Below are 27,802 nucleotides of genomic sequence, written 5' to 3'. Positions count from 1 at the left end.
CCCACAATGCAAAAATAATAGTAACGCACAGTGACATGGAGAAGTAACTTTAATCTGATTACTGATTCGGAAAGATTAATGCGTTAGATTACTCGTTACTAAAAAAAGTGGTTAGATTAGAGTAACGCGTTACTAAGTAATGCGTTACCGGAATCACTGGTTATTTCTGCAAAATATTTATGTATTTTTTCTGTTGGGGTGCCCAAATTTATGCACCTGCCTAATTTTGTTTATAGAATTATTGCACACGTTCTGTAAATCCTATAAACTTCATTTCACTTCTCAAATATCACTGTGTTTGTCTGCTTTATGATATATTTAACTGAAATTGCTGATCCAAACAAGAAATGATTTATAAAGGAAAATCGTGTAAATCATCAGGGGTACCCAAAAGTTTGCATACAACTGTATTTAAGTCATATTTCCTTTTTCCCAGTGTTAGTGTGATGAGAATGTGAATATCTTTTGTCTGACTATGTGCCCCCATGACCCTTAACTGGAATCAGTGCATTTAGGAAATGAATGAATGAATTTACCAGTTCCACCTGTTTGCAGATCCTCAACCATAAAATTCATCAGGTTTGGTGAAAATGTGTGGCATGATGTGAAAAAAAAGATTAGAAAGCTGGAGAAAAAGACTAAGAAAGAAAGAATCTATATTAGAATACCCAAGTGTGTGTGTGTGTGTGTGTGTGTGTGTGTGTGTGTGTGTGTGTGTGTGTGTGTGTGTGTGTGTGTGTGTGTGTGTGTGTGTGTGTGTGTGTGTGTGTGTGTGTGTGTGTGTGTGTGTGTGTGTGTGTGTGTGTGTGTGTGTGTGTGTCTTTAATCACGCAAAAACCAGGGAGAGCTGACATTTGCCGTTTGGCATGCTTATGTATTTTGGGTCAAGGATGAATGCTGCACAAACTGAAAGTTGATAGGAACAAATATTTTTGGAGAAATTAGCAATTTTTACTAACCAATAAACAATGGATGCTGAGCTGCAATTCCCCATGGGAGTTTGGGGTTTGGAGGATTTAAATGTTATTGTGGTTTATGTTAGTTTAACAGTGTTGTTTGTGTTGTTAATTTATTATGTTTTTGTAGCTTAATTGGTTTAGTCAGTTTAGACAAGTCTCATGTTGCTCTTACCATGACAGACTTAAGTTGCATGTTAGTATCATAAGAGAAATGTTTAGTGGTTTTATGTCTTCAGCCACTGTCTTTGTTTGTCAAATTAAAACCACCCGCTTACAGCAGCTGTGCGCACATGCAACTTCAATCAGGGAGAAACAGCATAGCTGACATTTGCTGTTTGACATGCTTAAGTATTTTGGTCAAGGATGAACGGCGTCAAAATGGAACGTTGATGAGACTAATAGTTTTGGAGAAGCTATGAATATTAGCTAATATTGCTCATTACATTTTGGACTCACACACCTTTCCAACAGGGGGCAGTAAATTAACTTTATATTAAAAACAGATCTGCTGTGTGTTAGCCTGATCCCGTCAGATCTCAGAAGATAAGCAGTGTGGGGCCTGGTTAGTACTTGGATGGGAGACCTCTTTGGAACACCGGCAGCTGTGCGTGCTTCTCCAGGTAACACTGGAGTTGCATCAGGAAGGGCATCCAGCGTAAAACCTGTGCCAAATATCAATGTGGATCTGGTTGTATCTGCTGTGGCGACCCCGAACACAAAATGGGAGCAGCCGAATGGACAACCATTAAAAGTGCTTTATATTAAAAGGGCTAGTATAAAGTTATTGTTGCATTAATTTGTGAATTCATCTCTCTTTTTTAGAGTGCATGAACTGTACTGGTTTCACAGAGATGAACAGCAGAATAAATGCCATTGAAACCAAGGTAAAGAACATTTCTCTGTTTGAACATAATTGTACACGCTTTTGTGCTTGCTTGCTCTCTCTCTCTCACCCCCCCCCACCGCCCCACCGCCCCCTCTCTCCTGGAACAATGTTGCACTCTGTCAATAACAGAAATGCATTTTTTTTTTTAATTTGCAGATGTGTCTAATATCTACTGATCTTGTTCCAGATTAAGCTGTTTGAGAATAAACATTCCTCACCAACAGTCAACAGTTTGCTGGAGGCTTCGACTGACAATGAAGTGGACACGTCCAAACCCACTCCTATTGGACCACCATCAAACTTGCCACCAGGTGACAAAATAACACAAAACACGTGTTGTGGAACATACCAAGGACACACTGAACTGCTGTGCTTCAGTCAATCAATATACAGAATTTCCCAGTTGGAGTGCCGAATGGCCATGACCTGAATGGTTGCTTGGTTCAGCACCCAATATCAAAGTGTCTTTTAACAAGACACAGAAGGATGTGGGGCCCATTACCCCCAACAAGAATGAGGGGAAAAGACACAACGCCAAACCAGAAAAAGTTTGAATGGTATAGGGGGAAAAAAAATGAAAAAATATCGTTAATATGCATCCATTCCTGCATTTAAGGCCTACAACATGTTCCATACATATATATATAGCGTGATTCACATGCAACCAACACTCCAACATTCACTCACTCACGATTCAAAGAATTTATGACATATAAAGTGACATAGTACTTGCAATCAAAGTCTGAAATCAGAGTTCTCAAAAACACAGAAATTAAAGAATAATCTTTTTTTTTTTTTCCAGTAATCATTTAAACTCTTGGTAAGACATCAGGGAGAAATTGAATCAGGGATGTCTATGGATGGTTACTGATACAACTAGATTCTGAATGGTCTTTAACAGAATGATATGCTCAAAGAGTGAAATCAAAGTTCTCAAAATAGATTTTCCCCCCAAAATCACTAATACAGGACCACAATGTCATATCTCATCTTTTATCATGTAACAAACTTATTCCTGTGTATCATCCCTATCAATTCCAAGGGTCAATTTCAGGGCATATCAAAACTATAACCAGTATGGTCTTGCCTGCTGCCTAACTTGCTCAGTCCCTATGATAAGAGTTTATATTTTATATATATATATAAAAACAAACAAGACATCTTTAAACATCAACAGAAGTTTGTTTTGTTTCCCTCATCACAGGGCCATAATTTAATAATATACTTTCAGTGAATATAAAAACTGTATTCCATAAAGTATTAACGTTATAGCCAATGTCATAGATTTTTTTTGGGGGGGGGGTCAAAAATCAGGTTTTTACCCCCAAAATACACATGGGTATAAGATAACAGCAATGCATCATCTAGTAATCATCCAGACAAAAGATGCTGCCACATATGGAATCTCTATGTCCACACTTAGTGAAACTATAGTGCCTGGAAAAATGTTGTAGGGTCCACACGCATAACAACAATGTTATTAATTCATTATTCATTACATAGACTCACATTGCGTTGCATCTGAGTCTATGGTGCAGATTTGGTTAGAATCTGTGAAGTAGTTTTGAAGTAATCCTTCAAAGCCTATATTAGATAAATAGATAGATATGAACTTTATTGTCAGATCATGGATCTGATATTTGTTTTGCCTGTTCAGCAGCTCCGTATAACACAAGGACAATAGACATCATACATTAAAACAATTACATCACACAAAGAAAACAACAATAAACAATCATCCATTTGCCTTCACACTCTGACTCTATGAACTAAGCTCCTCATTTAGTTTCAAAATAGACTGATGTATAAATGAGTTCTTAAGCCTGACTTTGTTATAGCGCGGCACACAGTAGCGTCGCCCTGATGGTAAAAGCACATATTCAGAATTTAGGACATGGCTGGGGTCAAAGGCGATGTTCTTAGCTAACCGCATCATGTTGTTGTGATATGCGGCTTCATACTGACCATCCAGAGACTGTCCCACTATCTTAGAGCAGATTTTAAGCAGTTGTCTAAGCCCAGATTTAGCAGTGATGGACAGACAGCTGAACCACACAGCGTTACAATACTGCAGAACACTGAGGATGATGGAAGTGAAAAACAGCAACAGCACCTGATGAGAGGCCCCAAAAGACCGCAGGAGACGAAGGAAATAGCTTCTTTCTTTGGTCTTTTTACAAACAAAGTCTATGTGATGTTTCCATGACAATAAACAGTCAATCATCACACCCAGATATTTAAATGACTCCGCCTGTTTTACACTCTCGTTGTTTATGATGGTGGGTGCTACTGTTACAGTTTTTGTACAGAAAACCACCTCCTCTGTTTTTGCTCCACATCACAACCTTGTCGACCCCCTGTTGGTGCAGCTCAGGGCTGTCTGTGTTTGACAGCAGTGTCAGCAATACAGTATCATCTGAATATTTGATGACGTACTGATTACTGGATGTTGCACGACAGTCATCAGTGTATAAGGTAAAAAGCAGGGCTGAACTAACACAGCCCTGGGGGGCACCGACAGAGGTCGTGATGGTAGAGGAGAGTGTGTTGTTCAATTTAACCAGTTGAACTCTATTTGTGAGGAAGGATGCGTACCAGTGAATCAGATATGGATTAACTCTGTGCTGTGACAGTTTGAAGATCAGGATGTCTGGTTTAATAGTATTAAAGGCTGATGAGAAATCTAAGAAGAGAGCTCTTGCATAATTATTTGACTTATCAAGGTGCTTTGTGATAATGTGGATGAGAGCAGCAACAGCATCCTCAGTACCACAACCAGTTTTAGAGCCTTTAGAGTTTTAGAGCCTTCATAATCACTGACGTTAACGCGATGGGCCTAAAATCCTTGCTTTCTTTGGCATTTGGGATTTTAGGTATTGGTTTGACATGAGCAGTTTTCCATGCTATGGGAACTGTGAATGTATCAATTGACAACTGAAAGACTGGTTGCCAGGCCAGAGCTAATTCTGTTGCAAAGTTTTTTAACAGATAGGGGCTGCTCTTGTCAGGCCCTTCAGCTTTTTTTAATGTTTGTTGTTTTAAAAGTTTTCCTCACCTCATCGACAGTGATTTCAATACTGTCCAAGCCAGGGTGGATATTTGCAAGGATTCTGTCACATTTCTGAGAGATATCAGGTGATTCAAATCTAGAATAGAATGTGTTTAGATCATTAGCAAATTTGTACTCATTTTCGACAATGATAGCTTTATTAGAAGAAGTCATTCCTGTCATTGTCTTCATATTGTCCCATACCTGTTTCGAGTTTTTGCGTTTAAAAGCGATCTCTAAATCTTGCCGGTGCCTGGACTTTGCTTCTCTTAATTTGATTCTTATCTCTTTTTCAGTCTGTTTGAGTGTTCCTTTGTCTTTCCGTTTAAAAGCCAAGTTCCTCACATTTATAATTTCTTTGATGTCCTTTGACACATATGATTTATTATTTGGGTACAGTTTAATTTCTTTAGCTGGAACCACTAACTACTATTAAGTGAAAGCTTGATACAGAATCTGGATCCAGATTCAGATCACCTCCAAAATTCAGTGGAGTCTTCCATGGCCTAATACCTATCCGTGCGGCAAATGTGGTGAGAATCTGTGAAGTAATTTTGACGTAATCCTTCAAAGCGTATATAAAGTGAAATCTCCATCCAGAATCCGGATTCAGGTCCAGATAACCTCAAAAATTTGAGTCTTCCATATGTATCTGTGTTGAAAATTTTGTCAAAATCCGAGCACTAGTTTTGATGTAATCCTGGTAAAAGTAATCCTTCAAAGCCTATATAAAGTGAAGTCTTGATCCAGAATCTGGATCTGGATCACATCCAAAATTTAATGGAGTCTTCCATGGCCTCATATCTATCTGTGGTGAAAATGTCGTTAAAATCCGTGCAGTAGTTTTGATGTAATCCTGCTAACAGACAGACAGACAAATAAATAAATTTTATTACGTCCTTGGCGTACATAATGATGTTATTTCTAACCGGTGATTGTAATCATGATTTTGCTCAAAAGCATATTCCACAAGAGACTGAGTCTTGGAGGAGCAAAGATGGGTAGAGGATCTCCAATTTGTCAACAAATGTGTGAGAAAATTATTGAAATATTTAAAAACAGTGTTCCTCAAAGACAGCCAAGAAGGGATTAATATGGTTCTCCCTCTACAGTGCATAATATCGCCAGACGATTCAAGGACTCTGGAAGAATTTCAGTTTGTAAAGGTCAAGCATACATTCACAAAGAATACTTAAAACCTTACGGTGAAAAATAGAAGACGTATGTTAACCTTGTGCAGAAGCTGTGTTGACGTGTCTAGTCTCAGGGGCATCTGGGTTTGTCCATCATACAGTGGAAACATGTATCGTAGTCAGACAAATCAGTATTGTAGACCTTTTTATTGTGGAAGAAATGGACACCATGTGTGCCAATGTTCTGTCAAATCGTGCATCTCGTCGCATAAATCGACAGTTCCGCGTCCCGACAATACTATGCTGTAAATACAGTGTGCACATGCAAATTTTAACTTTTTAAAATTGAAATGACACTTATTGCCATTGTATTTTCATTCCTCGATCTCTCGGTCGGGGAGTTCAACGCGGTAAAGAGAGGCACGTCAACCCGACGGGGGGATGTGTGAAAGTCTGTGTAGAGAGAACTGCGCATGCGCAGTTGCGCGGAGAGCTGGCCTCTCGTCAGGAATGACATCTCGTCAGAACACCGGACTAAAAGTCAAAAAGAATCAGCCAAACTGTTATCAGCAACAAATCCAAAAGCCAGGGTCTGTCGTGGTATGTGGTTGTGCAAGTGCCCTTGGCAAAGGCAATTTGTACTTCTGTGATGGCAGCATTAATGCAGAAAAGTACATTGAGATTGTAGAGCAACATATGCTGCCTTCACGATGACATTTTCCAGGGTCATTCATGAATCTTTTTCCAAAAAAAAAAAAAAAAAAAATGCAAAACCAAATTCAGCACGTTACAAAGGCATGGCTGTAGGTGGAGATGGTAAGGACACTGGACCGGCCTGCCTGCAGTCTTGATCTGTCTGCAATATAGAATGTGTGGAGAACTTTGAAATGAAAGGTTTAACGACGACGGCCCGTGTATTGTTGCACACCTTAAGACCTGTTTGCAGGAAGAATGGAACAAAATAACAACTAAAATGTTTCATCACTTATCCTCAAACCCAAAACATCTTTTATGTGAAACAGAATAGCAACATTACAGAATTGTAAATACTTTAGTGTCCCAGTTTCTTTTGGAACATGTTGCATACCTGAAGGAGGAAGGCTCCCCCCCCCAACACCATGCAAACATTTGCTAATTTGGGGTTATAAATGTGTAATTCAATATTCAGAGATAATTAAAGAAATAGTCCACCATGATTTTTTTCTGAGATTCTGTTGAAATTTCATGAACCACCACACACATAGAAACTTGCAGCCCTACTTACGTGCAGTGATTTGACAGAAAATGATTGCACAGTAGTTCCAATCCGTCAAGTCTACTGTGGTTGCAAATACAATAAGTCCCATATATGCCCATCAGTCAGCAGATGGACTGGTGTACGTCAAAGCTGGTACCCATTTACAGTTGGGTGGACTGAGACAATGCAGATGACTGGGAATCAAACCTAAATCTACATATTGATAGCTCACCTCCTTATCCTGCTGAGTTATTTGCTGTATATTGGATTATTTTTGTCAAATTTTACTGAATGTTTGGGACTGAACAAGTCATTTTCCTCCGAGCTTTTGAATGATGTCTTCAGGTTTTTCAGTACCACAGTGAAGGATTAAATATAGTAAAGTTGTTGAAAATTCTGGACTAAACTCTTTATTCACTTCTATGTTTAAATTAACATCTCTCTTTCCCAGGGAGGATAGGCCCTCCAGGCCCCATTGGACCTCCAGGGCTTCCTGGTTCTGCTGGGCCTCCAGGTCCATCGGGAAGAACTGGCCTTCCTGGACCAATGGGTAAAATAGCAGGCGCATCTGTCCAATCTGCAGACATGAGAATGTTTTGGCATCTGTTGACTGTTGGAACATTCAGTTTGATTAGCTGGTTTGTATTTTCATTCCTGCTCAGGACCGAGAGGGGAGAGAGGTTTTCCAGGGGATGTGGGCCTCCCTGGTCCACCTGGACCTCCAGGGCCGAGCTCCTCCTCTATCCAAATGAGGGGTGATATTTTTCAGGTAGACCACCAAGGTGAGCATTCCACCTTAAATTTAGCTCTTAAAACTGAACAAAACTGTGTTAGAACTTCCTTCTTCTGCCCTAAGACCAATATTAAAACCATTCAAACACAGCTTCATGTCTTTAAAGCTTTTTTCTTTTATGGGGAAAGTTAAACATAACTTTGTGTTTGTTGTTTGTAACATAGATTTTGTTTCGTTGAAGCCCCACGACCCGATCCCGGATAAGCGGCTGAAGAGTGAGTGAGTGTTTCGTTGAAGGCGAGAGCATCTCTTATTGTTGATTTCTACGTTTCTCCACCAGGAGGCAGTAAAGTCCGTAGAATAATCACGACCTCATACAGGCTGCTGGCTCAGATTAGCTTTTTGGCTTTGTTGTCCTTTGTGTCTGCGGGTCTGAAACTATGCAGATTTGGTTCTGTGGGACTGTGTCAGCTCAGGGGGGCCAACTGGCTGTAACTCAGCCCTTATTTGTTAGCTGTCAGCACAACAGGCTGCGTTTGGGGGGAAGAGGCATGCGGCCCAGAGCCAAAAACTGGGCCTGCTGTGAACCAGGGAGATCGTCTGCCACTCATGTGGAGTTTGTCGGGGAGGCAGCCAGGCCGGGGCAGACTGTAATGTTAGAAAATTAATTCCAGAGGGAAACCTGCTCCTTGTAGACTCGTTGTGTAGAATGTAGCCATGATGTAACAGCGCCGTCTCAACATGAGGGAAGACTGACGCTGAGCATGTGTTAAAAAGAGAAAGTGTGCCAGTGCCTCCAGCAAATTTATGATTACAATATGTATTCTACATGCGTTACATCATGAGGACAAGGCAGAAGTTTCAAAGTGCATGGATGATGTCCAATTGTTTGCGGCGACGGGCTGCTTAGAGGTGGGCCAGCTGTTGGTGCTGATCACTGTTAATCCTACTGTTGACTGCAGATGGAACTCTGTAGTCTGACTGTTGCCCCTGAAGTCTTAACTCTTCTGTCATGTTGGAAATGACTTTACCTCACAAGATTTTAGCTTCTTTTTTTTTTTCTCCAGAGTAGGAAGATGGATACATCAAAGAACAACAAATGCAGCGTTCCTGCAGATCCTTTAAAAAGGCACTGAATTTGTTAATCTAAAAATAAAGCCGTAGTTGGCATTAAAATATCTAAAATCAGTCTTTCATAAGTCTTAAAAATGTCAGGATATGGGAAGTAGGATTTATTTATGTTTTCTTCTGACATTAAAAAGCATCAAAATAAATGTTCAGAAAGAGAGATGATGGTGGAACCAGCATCTGTTTTGTTTGTTGCCAGAACACTCAGAGACACTTTCATTTTGTATCACCAGTTATCCATCTTCATGATGAAGTGGTATAGAGGAGGATTTTCTTAAAAAAAAGACCTGAAGGTTTAGCTACAAATTGCCAGAAGGTACATCTGAGATGCAAGCCTGGATTTGATCTGTTTTGGTGAAAGAAAATCCTTCTCTGCTCTACTCCACTATGAAGCTAAGGGTAGTGATGCAAAATGCAAAGCTTGCACTGTGCACAATTTCTCCAATCACAGCCACATAAGCCCATAACTTCTTCTATGTTGTGTGGGTGTCTTGGTGGCTTTCCTCACTCTTCTACTTGTTGCACAGTCACTCAGTTTTTGAGAACTGTCTACTCCACACAGATTTACCATAAAGTGCCATACTGTTTGTATTTCTTTGTAATTAATGTAAATAAAGTCTGAAACATATTCAGCGGCAGCTTAACCATCAGAGAGCCTCATCTACAACTACCACAAAAGACTGCAAGCTGTCGTTGATGTTAAAGGGGAAATACAGTATTAAGAACAGGGGTATGTAAACTTTGGTTCACGGTCATTTGAGTAGTTTTCTTGTTATTTTGATTTAAAAAGAGGAAACAGTTGTTTGACAATAAATGGCTTCACCCAACCACTAACCATGAGTTAAAAAAAAGTTTTTGTGTTGTCATTCATATTCTCTTAAAAATAACCAAAAAAGCAAAAATTCTGTCAGGGTATGTAAACGTTTGAGCACAAGTGTATGTATCGCTGTGAAAGCGGAATTTGACAGGACAAATATTTTTGGAGAAATTAGCAGTTTTAGCTAACCAATAACAATGGATGCTGTGCTGCAATGCACCATGGGAATTTGGAATTTTGAGGTTTTAAATGATGTTATTGTGGTTTATGTTAGTTTAACAATGTTGCTCGTGTTATTGATTTATTGTGTCAGTAGATTAAATGAACCACAATGGAAGTAAGTGTTTTCACTTTCTTGTGTTATGCATGCATTTTTAACATATTTATAATTATATTATGTACTTACAATGAACTCATGCGTGAGTTCATTGTAAGTACAAAATAAAATTGTTTCATATATAGAATCGGCATGTGAACGAGGTATGTTCAAACATTTTGAAGCTGTATAACAATTTATTGAAGCTTGCTGAGTTTCATCATTGTGACAGTTATCCTCACAATTGCACATTTATTAATACAGTTCCAGGTTATATGATCAGTTGATTTCACTGTCCATTCATAACAAGGAGCGCATTTGTTTTTTATTTCTCCTTCGCTTTCTGTGACAACCAATCACAGCTCTTAGAGGACCTTCCCATACCTAGCAACGGGGTCGGCCCCGCCTCCTCACAAAGACAAGAGTTTCTGTCCACTCCTTACTCAGTCACTCTCAGACACTTCCTGGATCACGTCTTAGGCTAAGATTCCTTGCCAGGAATCTTTAGGCTAAGTTAGGAGCTCTCTGAGAGGACTCTGAGGTGCATTGTGGATATGTGCCCTGATTTCCTTCCACTGTTGTATCAGTTAGAGGCCAGAAACAACACCTGCAGAGTTTAGAATTAATTCAAACATAACCCCCTTGGTCACATTAGCTACCAGAGACAGAAGCAATATGACCGGCTGACATTCAGTTTCAATCCAAATGGGCATTTTACAGCGATAAGAGACAAGTGGTTGCTACAGTATGTTGCCAGCTAGGCTGAGCCCGCATAGACGAGAAGTCTATTTTATGCAAATGCTGAGTGATGTGACACAGCAGCTGTTAATCTGAGTGAAGGCAGTGTGACGTACAAACAAAATAATCCAAGACAGCGGCATTTCTGTTTAAATCTTCCGGTCAGACGTTTGCCAGTTTTCTTCTCTTGTATGTTGTAAACGTTAATGAGAAAGAAACACTTTTAAATAGAAAAATGCTGATTTTGTAAGCAGATAATACCTTTGAAATGATTTACAAGACATTTACAGATGTTAGCAAGCTAACAATGACGTATGTTGTTAGGGTTGGCACCTTTCAGAAATGAAAATAAAGGAAGCCCACCACGGCTCCTCAGGCCCACTACCACCACCTGAGGAGTGGTATATTTAATTTTGAAAAAAGCAGTGAGTTATACTTAAAGCTTTAAGTGCTTAACACACAATTGTTAAAGTAGACCTGCACTGAAATAAATGCAGTCAGATCTTTGGACCAAAAAATGACTTACATTTACACATAAGATCCTTCTGAATGTAGTAAACTAAATCTGGAAGCCCAGATCTGTCATTCAACGGAGAAATCTTCATTTAAAAATGACAAATTTACAGCTAACATTTAGCCCTCCGCAAAACTGTCCCTCTCATCATAGACGCTGCCGAGACGTCATGAAGAAGACCCTCTCCCAGCATGCATTGCGCGCCAACTGTAATTTGTGGATTTACGTCAGTTTGCATCTGCACCTTTTTCTTGTCTTATACGGAAGGATCTACTTTTTTTAAAACTTCATATTGTCTTGCTGCACATTTGGTGAGTAAACATTTCTTTTATTTGTGCTTGAAAATTATTTTGGGGGACTTTTTCATACACCATTTGATTGAGTGGTGTCGCAATGAAAATCTACTGTCTTTCGCCTCCGGTACCATCGCGGGATATGGAGGCGAGACCCGCAAAGAATCCCAGTCATTAAACATATATAAACCTCTCTCAGCGTCCATGGAGCTCTGGGGCTCCGATTGCCGAGACGTGCGGTGCTGTGGATTTTGCCGCAAGAAGTCTGTCCTTGCAGCAACAGGTGTACCGGCCGCTTCGCATTAAAACAGCGAGCGTAATCTCAGGACTTGTGCCAAGTGTGCTGCAGCTCCATTCAGTAGACAGTGATGCCAGTGTTGTGTGCTGAATCTGGCACAACACCGGCTGCAAAGCAGACACGGGCGGTGTGAGTGGCCTGCGTCGGCGGTTAACGAGCTCGTTAATGAGCCCGCAGACTTAATAAGCGCAGCGGAGGCAGAGAACGGGAGAGGAAGAACGGCGCCCGCTGTCGATGTCCTTGCTGATCTGAGCACACAGATCTGTATCTCACATTCATTGCAGCTTACTTTTGGATGTTGAAACCAGGACGTGTATAAGTAACATTACTAACAGATAAAATCAATTTCAGTGCGGGATCGGACTGAAGGCGGGAGCGCGTCGTCTTGTCCATGACGTCATGGAAATGATACGGCTATACAAACTGTTTTCACAGAGGGCTAAATTTTAGCTGCAAATTTGTCATTTTTAAACGAAGATTTCTCCGCTGAATTACAAATTTGGGCTTACAGATTTACTTTACTGCATTCACAAGGGTCTTATAAATACATATCAGCTATTTCTTTCTGAAATCTGACCACATTTATTTCAATGCAGGTCTACTTTAAGGATAAACTGTGCAGTCACTGAAGTGCAATAATAAACATAAATATTAAGGAAAACAGACCTATAATTTTCATCTTTAAAGTGAGGACATTTTTACTTTAAGAAGAGAAAATAAAAAAACTTGTTTGCCTTGTATCCATTGCCACTAACGCTGTCAAGCCAGGGGTTCGACTTTTCCCGCTCACTTCTGTACATTTGCACACATTTTTGCTTCTTTGGATGCGGTGGAGTTTCGGGTGTAGACATACCAGGCAACCCGTGACAGGACCAGAAAGGTGGGCACACGGAGATGCAGAGGCGAAAGTCTGAGGTCTATCCTCACGTCAGGTCCTCACGTCGAGTCCTCGCTACTTTTATTTTGTATTTATTTATTTTTTGAGTGTCTGTGGGACATTTATGAAAATATGGAACAATACGGGATGCAACAATTAATTGTCAAATAAAGGACAATTCTGTATTTTAAGGGAGGGGTGGCAACCCTACATGTTGTACTGAAACAAATCAGTCAAATTTTCCTTCCATCATGCAGTCAAGCACAGAGAAAAGCTCACAATGGGAGTGTCCGGTTTCCCCGTCCATTATAATCTATCATTAAACTGTGTACAGTAACACCCAGAACTGAACACACCCCGGGAAAAGCCTTAAAGTGACAAACTCCAACTGCCCAGTGCCCTCGTTTGTAGCTAATCAGACCATATTTTCACTAACCTCCTGCCACTTGAACATCATTTTTCAAACTTGTTATTGCAATTTCTGTATCATGTTCATGCCAAACATGAGAATGTGTTCTTTAAAAGTGTGTTTTTGATTTTTGCCAGAGGAGAACCACAACCTTCCATCTCTTCCCACTTCTCAGATTGCTGTCGGGCCTCCTGGTCAAACTGGTCCTGCTGGCCCCTCAGGTAACATTTCCCGTCCATAGGAAAGAAGCAAACAATGTGTCTAAGCACTTCATGATGTGTCCTCTGTATTATGTCAGTACTGAAGTTTGGAAAAAAAAAGTCTGTGCAGTAAACCACTATTCAAACCCACACAGGTTTATTTGCAATTCAGCTCAAATTCCCATGTTTGACAAACATGTCTTGCTAATTTAACTTTGTGCAAAAAGTGTGTTTTGGATATGGAAATTTGAATTAGTAGGCCGTAAAGATACGCTTGTAGGTTCAGTCAAACACAAGGACATGCAAAACGGGATGTTTGAGTCCAATTTAAAGATAATATTCCAGCCTATATTTCAAATGGTTAACTTAAGGGAATAACTTTCCCAAGATGCAACATTCTTCTGTTTTGCATAAATGATCTGAGTCAAAGTGCACTTGGTACTGATATTTTATGTACAAATAACAGGAAAATTAACATCATAAAAATATTAAGTCCCTTAGTTACTCTAAGTAACCATTAAGCCCCCATCATACATAGCAAGAATGTGAAGGAACCATTCCGACACAGCAAATATTGCCATAATCTGACGCAGTCGGGAGGAAAAGAGGCGTGGTCAGCCGTGGTCCGAACGCATCCGGACTGCCTCATGCACACCTGCAGGATGCAGCCCAAACATATTTCAGACAACAGTCAGATGACACAGACTGGTGTCACTGACACTGACATTGGAGCTGTCAGTCACCCACGCAATCAAATCTCCACTTCTCATCAGTGTGTGTCTCACATGATGGAGTACACGCGTGTACGTGCATAGAACAGGTGATCTGAGTGATGAGTGTCCACCCACCTGCGCGCGTTTATAATGGCTGAATGAGCCGTGTGTGCCTGCATGTGTAGAACAGTTGATCAAAGCAGTGTGCGAGTGTGTGGCCGAAATGTTCGCTCAGCTGTGTGTATATGTGTTCATAAACGCTGTACCAGCCACTCCGCCCCACGTGCACACGCGAGCACAGGCGCTGTCCATCCAGAGAGCACACAAACAGCTTGACAGCTGTCAGTGATCGCCTGCTGTTAGTCCGGTGACAAAACCCTTTAGGTGTTTCATCAGTATATACCTGCATTGCGAAATTTTATTTGTCCGGCTGGACTCTGTAACTGCTGTTGACTGTGCTGGCAGTGCACCAACTTCCCACACGTGTGCAACTTTCATTTGCAGCCAGTGGACTTTTTCTTTTCTCTTTTTTAAACTCTTTTTGTTGTCATTTTACTTGATACACATCTTAACACAACTGTAGTTGGATTATTGCTGTGGGAGGGCGCTTCACATAGGATTTATTTATACCAGAGGTGGATTATGTATTTGATCGTTCGGACCACGGCTGACCACGCCTCTTTTCCTCCCGACTGCGTCAGATTATGGCAATATTTGCTGTGTCGGAATGGTTCCTTCACATTCTTGCTATGTATGATGGGGGCTTAATGGTTACTTAGATTATGTATTTGATTTAATCTGATCGACATCGACATCGCCAGCGCACAGCACAGCCGGGTGAAAGGAACTTGATCAGCTGTCTGTGCTGCGCTGTGGAACGGGGGGTACCGGGGGTGAGTTACATGTTTATTTATGTCATCATGTGGCTGTGCCACATACATGTTATTACATAACAACATTTCTTTCACCCTCTCTGGCCGAGGTCCAGTGGAGGTGGATAAAGGTGGCACAACATGTCAGCAGGCTGTGCTGTGATCAATCGATCTCAGAGCTCAATCAACCGCGATCAGATTGTTTCAGATGCTGTTTTGATTTTGTCAGAATATGTAGATTGCAGTTAGATGGTCGTCAGATTACACATAGGTTTGTATTTATTTGTTATTTAAGTGCCACCAGAGTGTAAGTTGTAGGACCTCCCAAAATAGTAAAAAAATAAAATAAAACATACTCCGGAAAATACAGTAGTCTCAAGCTGCCAAACTAAATTTACTTAGAGATCTGCCACCATTTACTTCACTAACTAAGTTACGCCTTAATTCTGTAGTTACTTTAAGTCATTCACTTACCCTAACTTTCAAGTTAATTGCCTACAGTCAACGATCAAATATATGCTCCTTGATTTGGATCCAAACCACATTTTAATCAGCTCTTGGCCTAAGCTCTATGTGGGCTCCTCAGTAAGTTACTGGATATCATAGCCGACACTGCAGTCACTGCAAGTGGCGTGCAGAGTGGACACAGTGTTTGACGTGTTCTCAGTGAATTCTGTTGTTTGTCAGGGATGTGTTCTGACTTCTGTTCGGGACAGTGCTTGCTTGGACTTGGGGTTTAGGGTTGTTGAGTTGGTTGATCTTGACTTTATGGACGATGTTGTTCAGTTTTGTGGAATCAATTGATTGCAGCACTAAAGAAGCTGAGTGAGGAGTCAGAGTGTCTGTGTTTGTGATTGTCATGAATTAAGGCATTTGTGCTTCAACGTCGTCTTGGGCATGGCCATCACCTGTATTTGGTAAAAGCTCTGAGATAAGTCTCTCTATATGACTACAGGGACACTCATGTCTCTAGATCCTCTGCCTTTGAGATTCAGAAAGGACTGGGAAAAGCTTATTTAATGACATTTTGGCCATGTGGCGCATTTCCCTGGGCATGATCCAGGGCACCACCATGTTAGTGTGTTAGTGTTATTATAAATATTAATGACAGATTATTAATCTGTCATTAGCCTCTGGATCTGTTCCTAAATGTTTCAAATCTGCAGTGACTGAACCATTACTTAAGAAATCTAATGTTATCAAATCTATCATTTTGCTCTAAGATTCTGGAAAAGGTGGTTTTACAGCAGCTTGTGGACTATTTTACTAAGAATAATCTTTTTGAGCCACTGCTTTTAGAAAATATCACTCCACAGAGACTGCTCTCACTAAAGTGTTGAATGATCTTCTGCTTGCAATGGATTTGGGCACCACTACAGTTCTGGTGCTGTTAGATCTTAGTGCTGCGTTTGATACAGTGGCTCATCATATTCTACTCGATAGGCTGGGAATCATTTTGGGATTATTCGGAATGCCCTTGCATTGTTGACATCATACCTGATCAGTCGTTCTCACTGCGTTTTGTACAACAACACTACCTCTAACCTCAGTGACATGAAATTTGGGCTTCCACAGGGGTCTGTCTTAGGCCCCCTGCTTTTCTCCCTTTATACAGCACCCCTTGGGCACATATTGCGGCATTTTGGGATTACCTTTCATTGCTATGCTGTTGATACCCAGTTATACATGCCAATATCTGCCTGTAATCTCATCCACGTAAAATCCTTAGGGGATTGCCTTGCATCAGTGAAAAGCTGGATTTCTAGCAATTTCCTACTTTTAAACTCTGACGAGACTGAAATGATGGTTCTTGGTCCAGTGAGACATCTGCATCAGTTTGACCAGCTAATGCATAGCCTAGGCTTGTGTGTCATACATCACACTGACAAAATGAGGAACCTTGGGGTAATTTTTGATCCTACATTGTCTTTTGGCCTCCACATTAGAGATATTATGAGGACTGCTTTCTTCCACCTGTGAAATATAGCAAAGATTCATCCCATCCTGTCTATGGCTGATGCTGAGACCCTGATACATGCATTTGTTTCTTCTAGATTGGACTATTGCAATGTTCTATTTTCTGGTTTACCACAGTCCAGCATTAGGGGTCTCCAATTGGTCCAAAATGCTGCTGCCAGATTTTTGACAGGAAGCAGAAAGTCCACATTACACCCATTATGGCATCTCTTCACTGGCTTCCTGTCCCTGTGAGATCAGATTTTAAGGTTCTGCTACTAACCTATAAAATTATTCAGACTTGTACCTCCCTACTTAGCTGACCTACTTAAACCCTACATACCGGCCCGGGCTCTGTGTTCTCAGGGTGCAGGACTACTTTGTATCCCTAGGGTGAATAAAAAGCCTGTGGGTCACAGAGATTTCTGTTATCGTGCCCTTGTTCTGTGGAATGATCTCCTTGCATCAATAAAACAGTCACATTCTGTAGAGACTTTCAAGTCCAGACTTAAGGTGCACTTATTTTCCCTTTAGTATGGCTAGCATACTGACATAGTATAGTACAATGCTTTCTAGCCTTTTAAATTAATTTTATTAGTAAGCAGAGCGTGCCGCAGCCTCAACTTGATCTAAAGCCTGGGTCTTTTAGAGAAGCTTAGGGCTAGTGGCTGGCGATCACCTTAGTCTTTCTTCTGTTTTTCTTGTTGCTTAATACTGACAAATTGTACCTTATTTGTAGTTTTTATGCCACCTGATATATATTTTTTTGTCTCTGTTTGAGGTGCAGTTCCATCCAGAAGTGGGAGTTGGTGTCTTTTTCTGCAGGCCTCCTGCCCTAGACACCAGCATGGACTCCCAAATTTTCCTCTATATTTGTATTGTCAATTGTGTTGGTAGCATGGCCCAAGCAGTGGGTCACCCTTTTGAGTCTCGTCTGCTTGAGGTTTCTTCCTCAATATCAGGGAAGTAGGGAGTTTTCCCCTTACCATTGTTGCCTGTGTGCTTGCTCTAGGGGTTGGTAAGGTTAGACCTTATTTGTGTGAAGCCCCTTGAGACAGCTTTGTTGTGATTTGGCACTATATAAATGAACAGCCCAGTCTCAGGTTTTTTGGTTTTTTTTTCATGCTCCCATGACGAAATGAGTCAAATTTTCGTGACGGAGCTTATTTAACTCACTATTACTAACCTTACTCCGACCCCCAACCCTAACCTTAACCATAACCTAATCTTACTCCTTCCCCCCACCCTAACCATAACCACCCCCGACCCTCCCGCTTCACTTTTAATTTTGTGCAGCCATCACGGAATGAATGAGAATGAATTCGTGCTGCCGTGACGAAAATGAGGTGCTTTTCGTCACAATATCACAAACCAATAGATTAATATATATTTTGTGCTGTTGAAGCACGACTTGCCGTGAGACCAGGTTGAAATGAAATAAACTGAATTAGTATTAAGGCCCTCAGTAGCTGAAAAAGGCTACTGCTCGGCGGTTGCCATCCAGGGCCCAAGGCAGCTCTGCAGTACAGTCGATGTAGCAATGTGCCCGTGCATGCCTCCAGACCTGACTTGACCTGATTCATTTAGCTTTTTTTTCTTTTGATCTTTTTTGAGATATACATACATATACATATACATATACACTCAACAAAAATATAAACGCAACACTTTTGGTTTTGCTCCCATTTTGTGTGAGATGAACTCAAAGATCTAAAACTTTTTCCACATACACAATATCACCATTTCCCTCAAATATTGTTCACAAACCAGTCTAAATCTGTGATAGTGAGCACTTCTCCTTTGCTGAGATAATCCATCCCACCTCACAGGTGTGCCATACCAAGATGCTGATTAGACACCATGATTAGTGCACAGGTGTGCCTTAGACTGCCCACAATAAAAGGCCACTCTGAAAGGTGCAGTTTTATCACACAGCACAATGCCACAGATGTCGCAAGATTTGAGGGAGTGTGCAGTTGGCATGCTGACAGCAGGAATGTCAACCAGAGCTGTTGCTCGTGTATTGAATGTTCATGTCTCTACCATAAGCCGTCTCCAAAGTCGTTTCAGAGAATTTGGCAGTACATCCAACCAGCCTCACAACCGCATACCACGTGTAACCACACCAGCCCAGGACCTCCACATCCAGCATGATTAGTGCACAGGTGTGCCTTAGACTGCCCACAATAAAAGGCCACTCTGAAAGGTGCAGTTTTGTTTTATTGGGGGGGGGATACCAGTCAGTATCTGGTGTGACCACCATTTGCCTCATGCAGTGCAACACATCTCCTTCGCATCATCCGTGAAGAGAACACCTCTCCAACGTGCCAAACGCCAGCGAATGTGAGCATTTGCCCACTCAAGTCGGTTACGACGACGAACTGGAGTCAGGTCGAGACCCCGATGAGGACGACGAGCATGCAGATGAGCTTCCCTGAGACGGTTTCTGACAGTTTGTGCAGAAATTCTTTGGTTATGCAAACCGATTGTTTCAGCAGCTGTCCGAGTGGCTGGTCTCAGACGATCTTGGAGGTGAACATGCTGGATGTGGAGGTCCTGGGCTGGTGTGGTTACACGTGGTCTGCGATTGTGAGGCTGGTTGGATGTACTGCCAAATTCTCTGAAATGCCTTTGGAGACGGCTTATGGTAGAGAAATGAACATTCAATACACGAGCAACAGCTCTGGTTGACATTCCTGCTGTCAGCATGCCAATTGCACGCTCCCTCAAATCTTGCGACATCTGTGGCATTGTGCTGTGTGATAAAACTGCACCTTTCAGAGTGGCCTTTTATTGTGGGCAGTCTAAGGCACACCTGTGCACTAATCATGGTGTCTAATCAGCATCTTGATATGGCACACCTGTGAGGTGGGATGGATTATCTCAGCAAAGGAGAAGTGCTCACTATCACAGATTTAGACTGGTTTGTGAACAATATTTGAGGGAAATGGTGATATTGTGTGTGTGGAAAAAGTTTTAGATCTTTGAGCTCATCTCATACAAAATGGGAGCAAAACCAAAAGTGTTGCGTTTATATTTTGGTTGAGTGTATATATCTTGAAGAACCTCCTTAGTGGATGTAAATATTAATACAAACAATTTATCTTGAATGTGCATCTGTCTTCCTTCACTCAAAGCCAACTGTTCCACTAAATGTCACTGAAATCTGTTTATGACTTTTTGAGACAGCATATCAACAATCACATAACAAAACAAACCAATCCATGGAAATGATGTTTACATGGTAAACTCTGATGAATATATCTCAGGTATATTGACTGAAATGTGTTTTGTTGTGAGAAAATATTCTCTGTTTTTAAACATTTTAACCATCCTTTTATGAATGCTCCTACAGGCCCTCCAGGATCTAGAGGACCTCCAGGTCCACCAGGACAAAATGTAAGTCCTGTGTTTGACGTGTTTCTGTGCTTTCAACTCAATTTCACAGCTGATTATTGAGTAAAGTCAGTACGAGTATATGACATTGGACGCATTATGAGTATGATAACTAATATATCTTCTGTTTTCTGACATGAGGGCAAGGATGGTCTCCATGGCAGGCCTGGAGACCCTGGACCAAAAGGGGATTCTGGAGAAAGGGTAAGGTATTTTTTTTCTTTGAGAAACACAAATGTAGATACTTACACACTGTGCACTACGAAGTACAGTCAATTCAAGTCAATTAAATTTATTTGTATCGCACAATAGCACAACATAAGCCGCTCCAAGGCTCTTAACAAAAGGCAAGGTATTAACCTTACTCACCTCCTGAGCAAAAACATAAGCAACAGTGGTTAGGAAGAACAATCAGAGTTCCATTGAGTTTATATACTGTAGGTATATACGTCCTACCATATCTTACTGCATGTCATGATTCAGCAGCACGAAATATACACTAATCTATTTGTTCATGTTATTGTCACGAAAAGCGCCACATTTTCGTAACGGAAGCATGAATTCATTCTAATACATTCCGTGATGGCTGCACTAAATTAAAAGTGAAAGGCGGGTTGAGTGGTTATGGTTAGGGTAGGGGAACGAGTAGGGTTAGGTTATGGTTAAGGTTAGGGTGGGGGTAGGAGTAGGGTTAGTGAGTTTAAAAAAAAAAGTCACAAAAATTTGAATCATTTTGTGATCGGAGCATGAAAAAAAAAGTGAGACTGGGTTGGCTATGTCACATGACACCTCAAACATTGAGTCAACAATCAGCTCCGCCAAGCTACTCTACTGCTCCGCGGAGTGAGCAACCAATGCACCAGCCCTCCGACAGCAAAAGTTAAACTAAATCCAATAGTGGGCTGTCACCAAACGTCAAGTTGCATTGAAGACAGGAAGTTTGGACCCCTTGAGCGAGCCTTCTCCGGTGTTTCACAGAGTTTTGAGAACCTGCTACGTCAGCCAGTGTTCAGTCACATCACAGTGCGAATGAGCCCTAAGAACATAAATAACTGGTGGAGAGAAGAACTGATTCAATACTACCAACTCTATATTTGCCATAGGATAGAGAGAACAGATGAGTCTTTAATCTGGATTTTAGTGATTCCACAGAATCATACTATTTATCTCAGCAGGTAGACTATTCCACAGAACAGGTGCACAGTGAAAAAAAAGGTCTTTGATGTGCTGATTTCTTCTTAACCTTTGGAAAACACAGTAATCCTGCCTCCCAAGAATACAGGGCACTTACTGGTACATAAGGTTTTAGATCAGCCAGATAGATACAATTAAATAGTTCAAATCCAATCATGTTCTGTGGTGGGATCTGGGAAAAAGCACCAATCGGCCTCTGCACCTTTATCTATATTATAATATGTTTAATCAATCAATCAATCAATCAATTTTTTTTATATAGCGCCAAATCACAACAAACAGTTGCCCCAAGGCGCTTTACACGTTTACATGTTTACATGCATGCGTATGGCTTCGTTAAAAATACACGGATGACACGAGAAAGTGAAAACACTTATTTCCATTGTGGTCCATTTAAAAAAAAAAAAAAGACAAAATAGAAGTAAAAATAAAACAATAACAGTGATAATAGTAATACTGACAACAATAATAATGATAATAATAATAGTGTGTATTTTATTTCATTTATATAGCGCCAAATCACAACAAAGTTGCTTCAAGGCACTTAACACAAGTAAGCTCGAACCTTAACAACCCCCAGAGCAAGCACACAGGTGACAGCGGTAAGGAAAAACTCCAACTGATAATTAATAATAATAATACTATACTATACTAATAATAATAATTTGAAGAAGAAACCTCAAGCAGACCAGACTCAAAGGCAGCCCAATCTCACTTTTTTGTTGTTGTTGTTGTTTTTTGTTGTTGTTGTTTTTCATCCTCCCGTCACGAAATTAGTCAAATTTTTGTGACTGGGTTTTTTTTTAACTCACTATTACTAACTCTACTCCTACCCCCAACCCTCACCTTAACCACCCCCGACCCCCCGCTACACTTGTAATTATGTGCACCCGTCACAGAATGCATTAGAATAAATTTGTGCTCCCATAACGAAAATTTTGCACTTTTCGTGACAATATGACAAACCAATAGATTAATGTATATTTTGTGCTGCTGAATCATGACATGCCGTGAGACCAGGTTGGGGTTGACCCTCTGTTTGGGCCATGCTACTGACACAATTCACAAAACAAACATACAGGAAACAATGCCGGTGCACAGGATGGTTTCTGGAACAGACACCACACCCATCTCTGGATGGAGCCGCACCTCAAACAGAAAGAAAAGAAAAAACAGTATCAAGCATCAGAAAGACAAATACAGTATAATTTGTCAGCATTAAGCTTCAAGAAAAACTGAAGAAATACTAAGGTGATTGCCGACCACTAGCCCTAAGTTTCACAAAAAGACCCAGACTTTAGAAAAAGTTGAGGCCGCAGCCTGCTCCATTTCCTAATAAAATGAATTTAAAAGTGTAAAAAGCATAGTAACATACTATGCCAGTATGCTGGCCATACGAAAGGGAAAATAAATGCATCTTAAGTCTGAACTTGAAAGTCTCTACAGAATCTGACTTTTATTGAAGCAGGGAGATCATTCCACAGAACAGGGACACAATAAGAGAAAGCTCTGTGACCCACAGACTTATTATTCACCCTAGGGACACAAAGTAGTCCTGCACCCTGAGAACACAGAGTGGATATGATAACAAGAACCTAAACAATTTATAAATACATTAAGACAGTAAATTAACATAAAAAAATTACATAATTAACAGGAAATAAAAGGGTTGAGTTCTCTTCTAAAAATTGTTGAGGTCTAAGGTTCTACTTCCTGGACTCACACGCCATTCCAACTCATTATAGAAACTTTACCTAGTTTATAAACACTACCCAATCTAGAGCCCATGGATCTCCACAGGGAACGCGCTAGTAGGACTTTTTTCTCATGATTTGTGGCAAGTATAAGGATGCAGTCAGCAAATCTCAACCCATTTAAACATCTATGGGAGATTTTTTTTTTTTTTTTTTTTAACCAATGTGTTTGACAGCGCTCTCCACTACAAGCATCAAAAACAAGAAATAATGAAATTTCTTTTAGAAGAATCGTGTTCCATCCCTGATTTGAGATTCAATGCCAAAGCAACTGTTCTGGAAATGAGTGGTAGCTGAACACCTTACTTTTCTAACTGGTGCAAAGCACCAAACAGCTCATCACAAATGTTATTTGAAGTCTCCACCTGGCACACTTATGGTTGAAAAATGCATTGAGACGCTCAGATCAAGCTGCAATTTATCTGCTGCACACGGACAACAGCAGCCTGTGAGCTTCCTGTTCATGTGTTTGTGAAGGAAATTGAAGTTTGCTCTTTAACGTCCTGCTTATTGTTACACAATTGTTTACAACACAGTTTGTGCTGTTTGTTCCAGAGTAATATCTATAAAATGTCTGAAATTTAGTTTGCGTTTATGAAGTTCCACCCAGGTTGAAGGTAGTAGATGTGTAATATTTGGAATATTTGTTTTAGCAAGTGTTCAAGGGTCTCATGCAGTCTCTTATAAATGTTATGAAAGGCACACAAATTTACATTTTGGTAGTATAATGTTAATTTACAATTGTTGTCATGTGGTTTCTCCATGTTGTTTTGATTGCAGCACCTCTCTGGCACACAAGGGATTATGGGATATCTCAATAGGGCGACTTGACCAACAGACAAAGTGCATTACACTCAGACTTGTTTTACATAAGCAGGTTCATGTGACACTGAACACTGAAGATGGCGCCAGTGAGGATGGCTGCTGCTTCTTGACATCTCAACATCTTGACACTGAGTTGCAAATGTAACGTGCAGGTCACTGGGCCCACCCTCGAGCCATTCTGTTTTTAAGGCATTAAAGCAACTGATTGAGCAACTTTCTTTGACAACTGAAGATGTGTTTTAAGATGCATTATCTTCGTTTCTAGAGTCTTTTCTTTAATATAAACTTTAACATCTGTTTTTAAAACACCTGGTGACCTGTATTAGTTTGCTCAAGAGTCATTAAAAGATACTGGTCATTATTGAATCAGGAGAATGCCTTATTGGTTATGTTGAGCTATTAAAATCCTTTTTGTTGTCAATTTTATAAATGGTCATAGCTGTCATACAATGTAAAACAAATTAAGAGTGAATAAGCTTTTTCTTCAAAGACTTACTCCAAGCCGTGACTAATCCTCCTCTCTCATCCAAGGCCAGGCCTCACTAATCAGAGCAGCCACATCGGGTCCCTTCTGTCTATAAACCTGATCCCCCATCTCTGCTATCATGATTTAAGATCAGAGATCTATTGATGTGGCAGATTAACGCTCGGGATAAGGAAGCCGCTGAAAGTCAGTCCTAATTTATGTTTGTTTCCTTTTCTTCTCTCAGGGGTCTCCAGGTATCACAGGGGAGCCAGGCTTACCTGTGAGTGTCCAGTTATTCTTTTCCACACACACATGTAATGCAGATGTGACAAGCTTGTTTCTTTTTGTGTTGTCAGGGATCACCAGGGACAAAGGGAGAGCCTGGAGAGGGCTTGTCTGAGGTAAGAGAAGATGACGTTAGCGTCCTTACCCTTTGAAAAACATTCTTTAGTGAATGTGGCATTTGTCATTCAGGGCGAGGCCATACAGCAGCTTAGAGAGGCCCTGAAGATCCTGGCAGAGAGAGTCCTGATCCTGGAGCACATGATCGGTGTTCACGGTAAGGATAACGATGGTGATGAGGTTTTTTTTTTTTTTTTGTTCCAGGATTAAGAATTAATCCATTACAGCAATTACTGTAGTTCTGTCGTGCTTTTATGGTGTTTTATCTCTTTTGTGCCATTACACAGAAAACTCGGAAGGATCTGGATTTGGCAGCATTTCAGACGCCCTGTTCTCTAGTATTAAGATCAAGCGCCTCCAGCCGAGTCAAACCCTTCCTTAATCTCCACTGTCAGGAGAAATTCAAGATCCTGTTTAAAAGTAGAGTGACATTTTTTTTTCTGTATGTGATCTGTGTATGTGCAGATGAATCTGTTGCAAATTTTGTATGACTGGGTGTAAGATTTTACCTTTTTTCCATATCATATGCATTTTTAAAAAATTATTTACCTAACTCTGTCAATAGCAAAATGATGCTTTTCTACCACATCGTACCTGCTCGACTTGACATGACTCTACCTGCCTTTTTCGGTTTTCCATTGGCTAAATCTGGTACCTGTCACCTGGTCCTGTTTTTGGTATCACCTCCATCACAGTTCCAAGCAAGATGAGGTGATACCAAAAAGTGCCATGACAGCACTGAAAGTTACTGACTGGTCAGTGAAAATCATAGCGTTAACTATCAGTGCATCATCGCTGTGCGAGATGGAAAACAAAAGACATCCTGAACAAATGTGCCATTTCTAAATCCCTGAAAAACAGACTTAAAGAACTGAAAATTTGAATATGTTGCAGCATAAACACGGATGTTCCCAAAAAGGTTTTTTAAAAGGCCCCGTAAAAAACACACACAAAAACATAGTTTATCATCCCCGCCCACATGCCAAAATTGGCCTCCATCAGTTGTTTTTTTTTTTTTGGGTGAATTTCATTGACGGTGGTACAGCTGGTGCAGGAACCTAGTGCAAGGTGATGAGTGTGCTTTGGCCAAAGACGGTCATTGACAACCACACCGTCATTTGCTGCATCTCACTTGCACACAGTGTGGATGTTTATCACACTACAAGCGTGCAGTACACTGACTGTGTTCAACATGCACACAAGATTTTTTTAAAAATATCTGATATTTTTAGTTCCTCACTTGGTATGCAGGTGCTGTATATGTCATTTTTCAGGTTTGAAATGACATTGTATGTAGGGGAAACTGGGGCACAATAGGTATATCTGCAAAACTACATATATATTTGCAGCAGTTATGCCATGTATTTATGCATAAAGACATCCCCCTTATAAATTAATGTTTTGTTTTTGGATACATTAAGGGTAAAAGGGCAAGTGAAGTAAGTGTTTTCCTGTCAAAAGTAAATTTTGTGGATGTCAGTGTCTTTATATTGTTTTTCTCACAACAGAGGAAAAGTGGCCCAAAAAATTATTAATTAGAAGACTACCCCATCCAACTGATGAGCATGTGTTATGTCTTCTCCAGACTATCAGCTATTTGATAACATGACTCATGTGTGTCACATGCACCTGAGGCACAGTGAATCAGTCTAGAAAGTGATTTACTAAGCCCCAGTATCAAGTGGATGACAAATATTACTTATTTTTGCATGAATTATTTCTATAATTTGTGTATATAAACAACTGTTTTCACATTTGAACAGAAATTATGACAGTTGTATTTATAATATATTTTAAAGGACTTATATCACTATATAAGACACTCACACATTACAGAGCTGGTTTGCTGGATTATAGTTTGTATATGCATCAGCATATATTTAATAATTTTGAAGAAATCTTTATAATCATGTGTTTTTATTAGATTCTAAGTTGATTCACTGTGCCCCGTGAATTAGTGTCCAGGGCACAGTGAATCAAAAATTTTAAAATCAATTTTAAACACCTGTCAATTACACTTGGGGAGAAATAAATAACACAGCCTAATAAACAATAACTTGCTGTATTAAATCTACAATAGAATGACCTAAACCTATGTATAATGTGTTTATGCTGCCAAAAACATTTCTGATTCACTGTGCCCCGGTTTCCCCTACCTGTTTCTAAGAAAATAATAAAAAAAAAACACCCGCCCTCACTAGAGGTGGGCAATACCGGGAATTTTGGTAGTGATCCGATACCAAGTAAATACAGGCCCAGTATCACCGATATCAATACCGATACTTTTTCATATTTAAGCTTCACAGATCCAAAGGATCCAAAAGACCTAGGACAGAATTTCGCCAAATGTATGTGACAACAAAGGTACTTTATGATCACAATCAACATTTTTGTTTAAAAAATATCACTCAACACAACTTAAAACAAAATCTCCTCAGGTAGAGGGCTGACAAACCACAATATAAGGGTGCGCTGCTCCGTGTTGTGTGACACAGCGCAGCGCTGCTCTTATAGAGAGTAGACTTTGATGAATCTGCGTGTGCAGCAGTCAGTGCGAGGATCATTCAGTATCAATACCAGCGTTGGTGTGTGAATCGATTAGGACTGATCCACCCAGCTCGAGCCCTCACCACTTTT

The 27,802-nt window shown here is 40.4% G+C and overlaps 1 protein-coding gene across 1 annotated transcript in view; it reads left to right on the top strand.

Annotated features, from left to right (window-relative positions):
* Window positions 1-26,355, top strand: part of LOC117508539 (collagen alpha-1(XXVI) chain) — a 99,960-nt gene extending 73,605 nt beyond the window's left edge. Inside the window, exons 4-14 of the mRNA XM_034168320.1 lie at window positions 1,782-1,843; window positions 2,033-2,156; window positions 7,716-7,814; window positions 7,927-8,046; window positions 13,525-13,608; window positions 20,484-20,527; window positions 20,666-20,728; window positions 25,008-25,043; window positions 25,120-25,164; window positions 25,238-25,322; window positions 25,453-26,355. Coding sequence (XP_034024211.1) covers window positions 1,782-1,843; window positions 2,033-2,156; window positions 7,716-7,814; window positions 7,927-8,046; window positions 13,525-13,608; window positions 20,484-20,527; window positions 20,666-20,728; window positions 25,008-25,043; window positions 25,120-25,164; window positions 25,238-25,322; window positions 25,453-25,547 — 857 coding nt within the window. The 3' untranslated portion in view covers window positions 25,548-26,355. The remainder of the gene's footprint in view (window positions 1-1,781; window positions 1,844-2,032; window positions 2,157-7,715; window positions 7,815-7,926; window positions 8,047-13,524; window positions 13,609-20,483; window positions 20,528-20,665; window positions 20,729-25,007; window positions 25,044-25,119; window positions 25,165-25,237; window positions 25,323-25,452) is intronic.
* The last annotated feature ends 1,447 nt before the right edge of the window (window positions 26,356-27,802 follow it).

This window comes from Thalassophryne amazonica, chromosome 4, assembly GCF_902500255.1.
Source record: "Thalassophryne amazonica chromosome 4, fThaAma1.1, whole genome shotgun sequence".
NCBI lineage: Eukaryota > Metazoa > Chordata > Actinopteri > Batrachoidiformes > Batrachoididae > Thalassophryne > Thalassophryne amazonica.
Note: the sequence above shows the minus strand (reverse complement) of the source record. Positions and strands in the feature narration are given on the sequence as shown.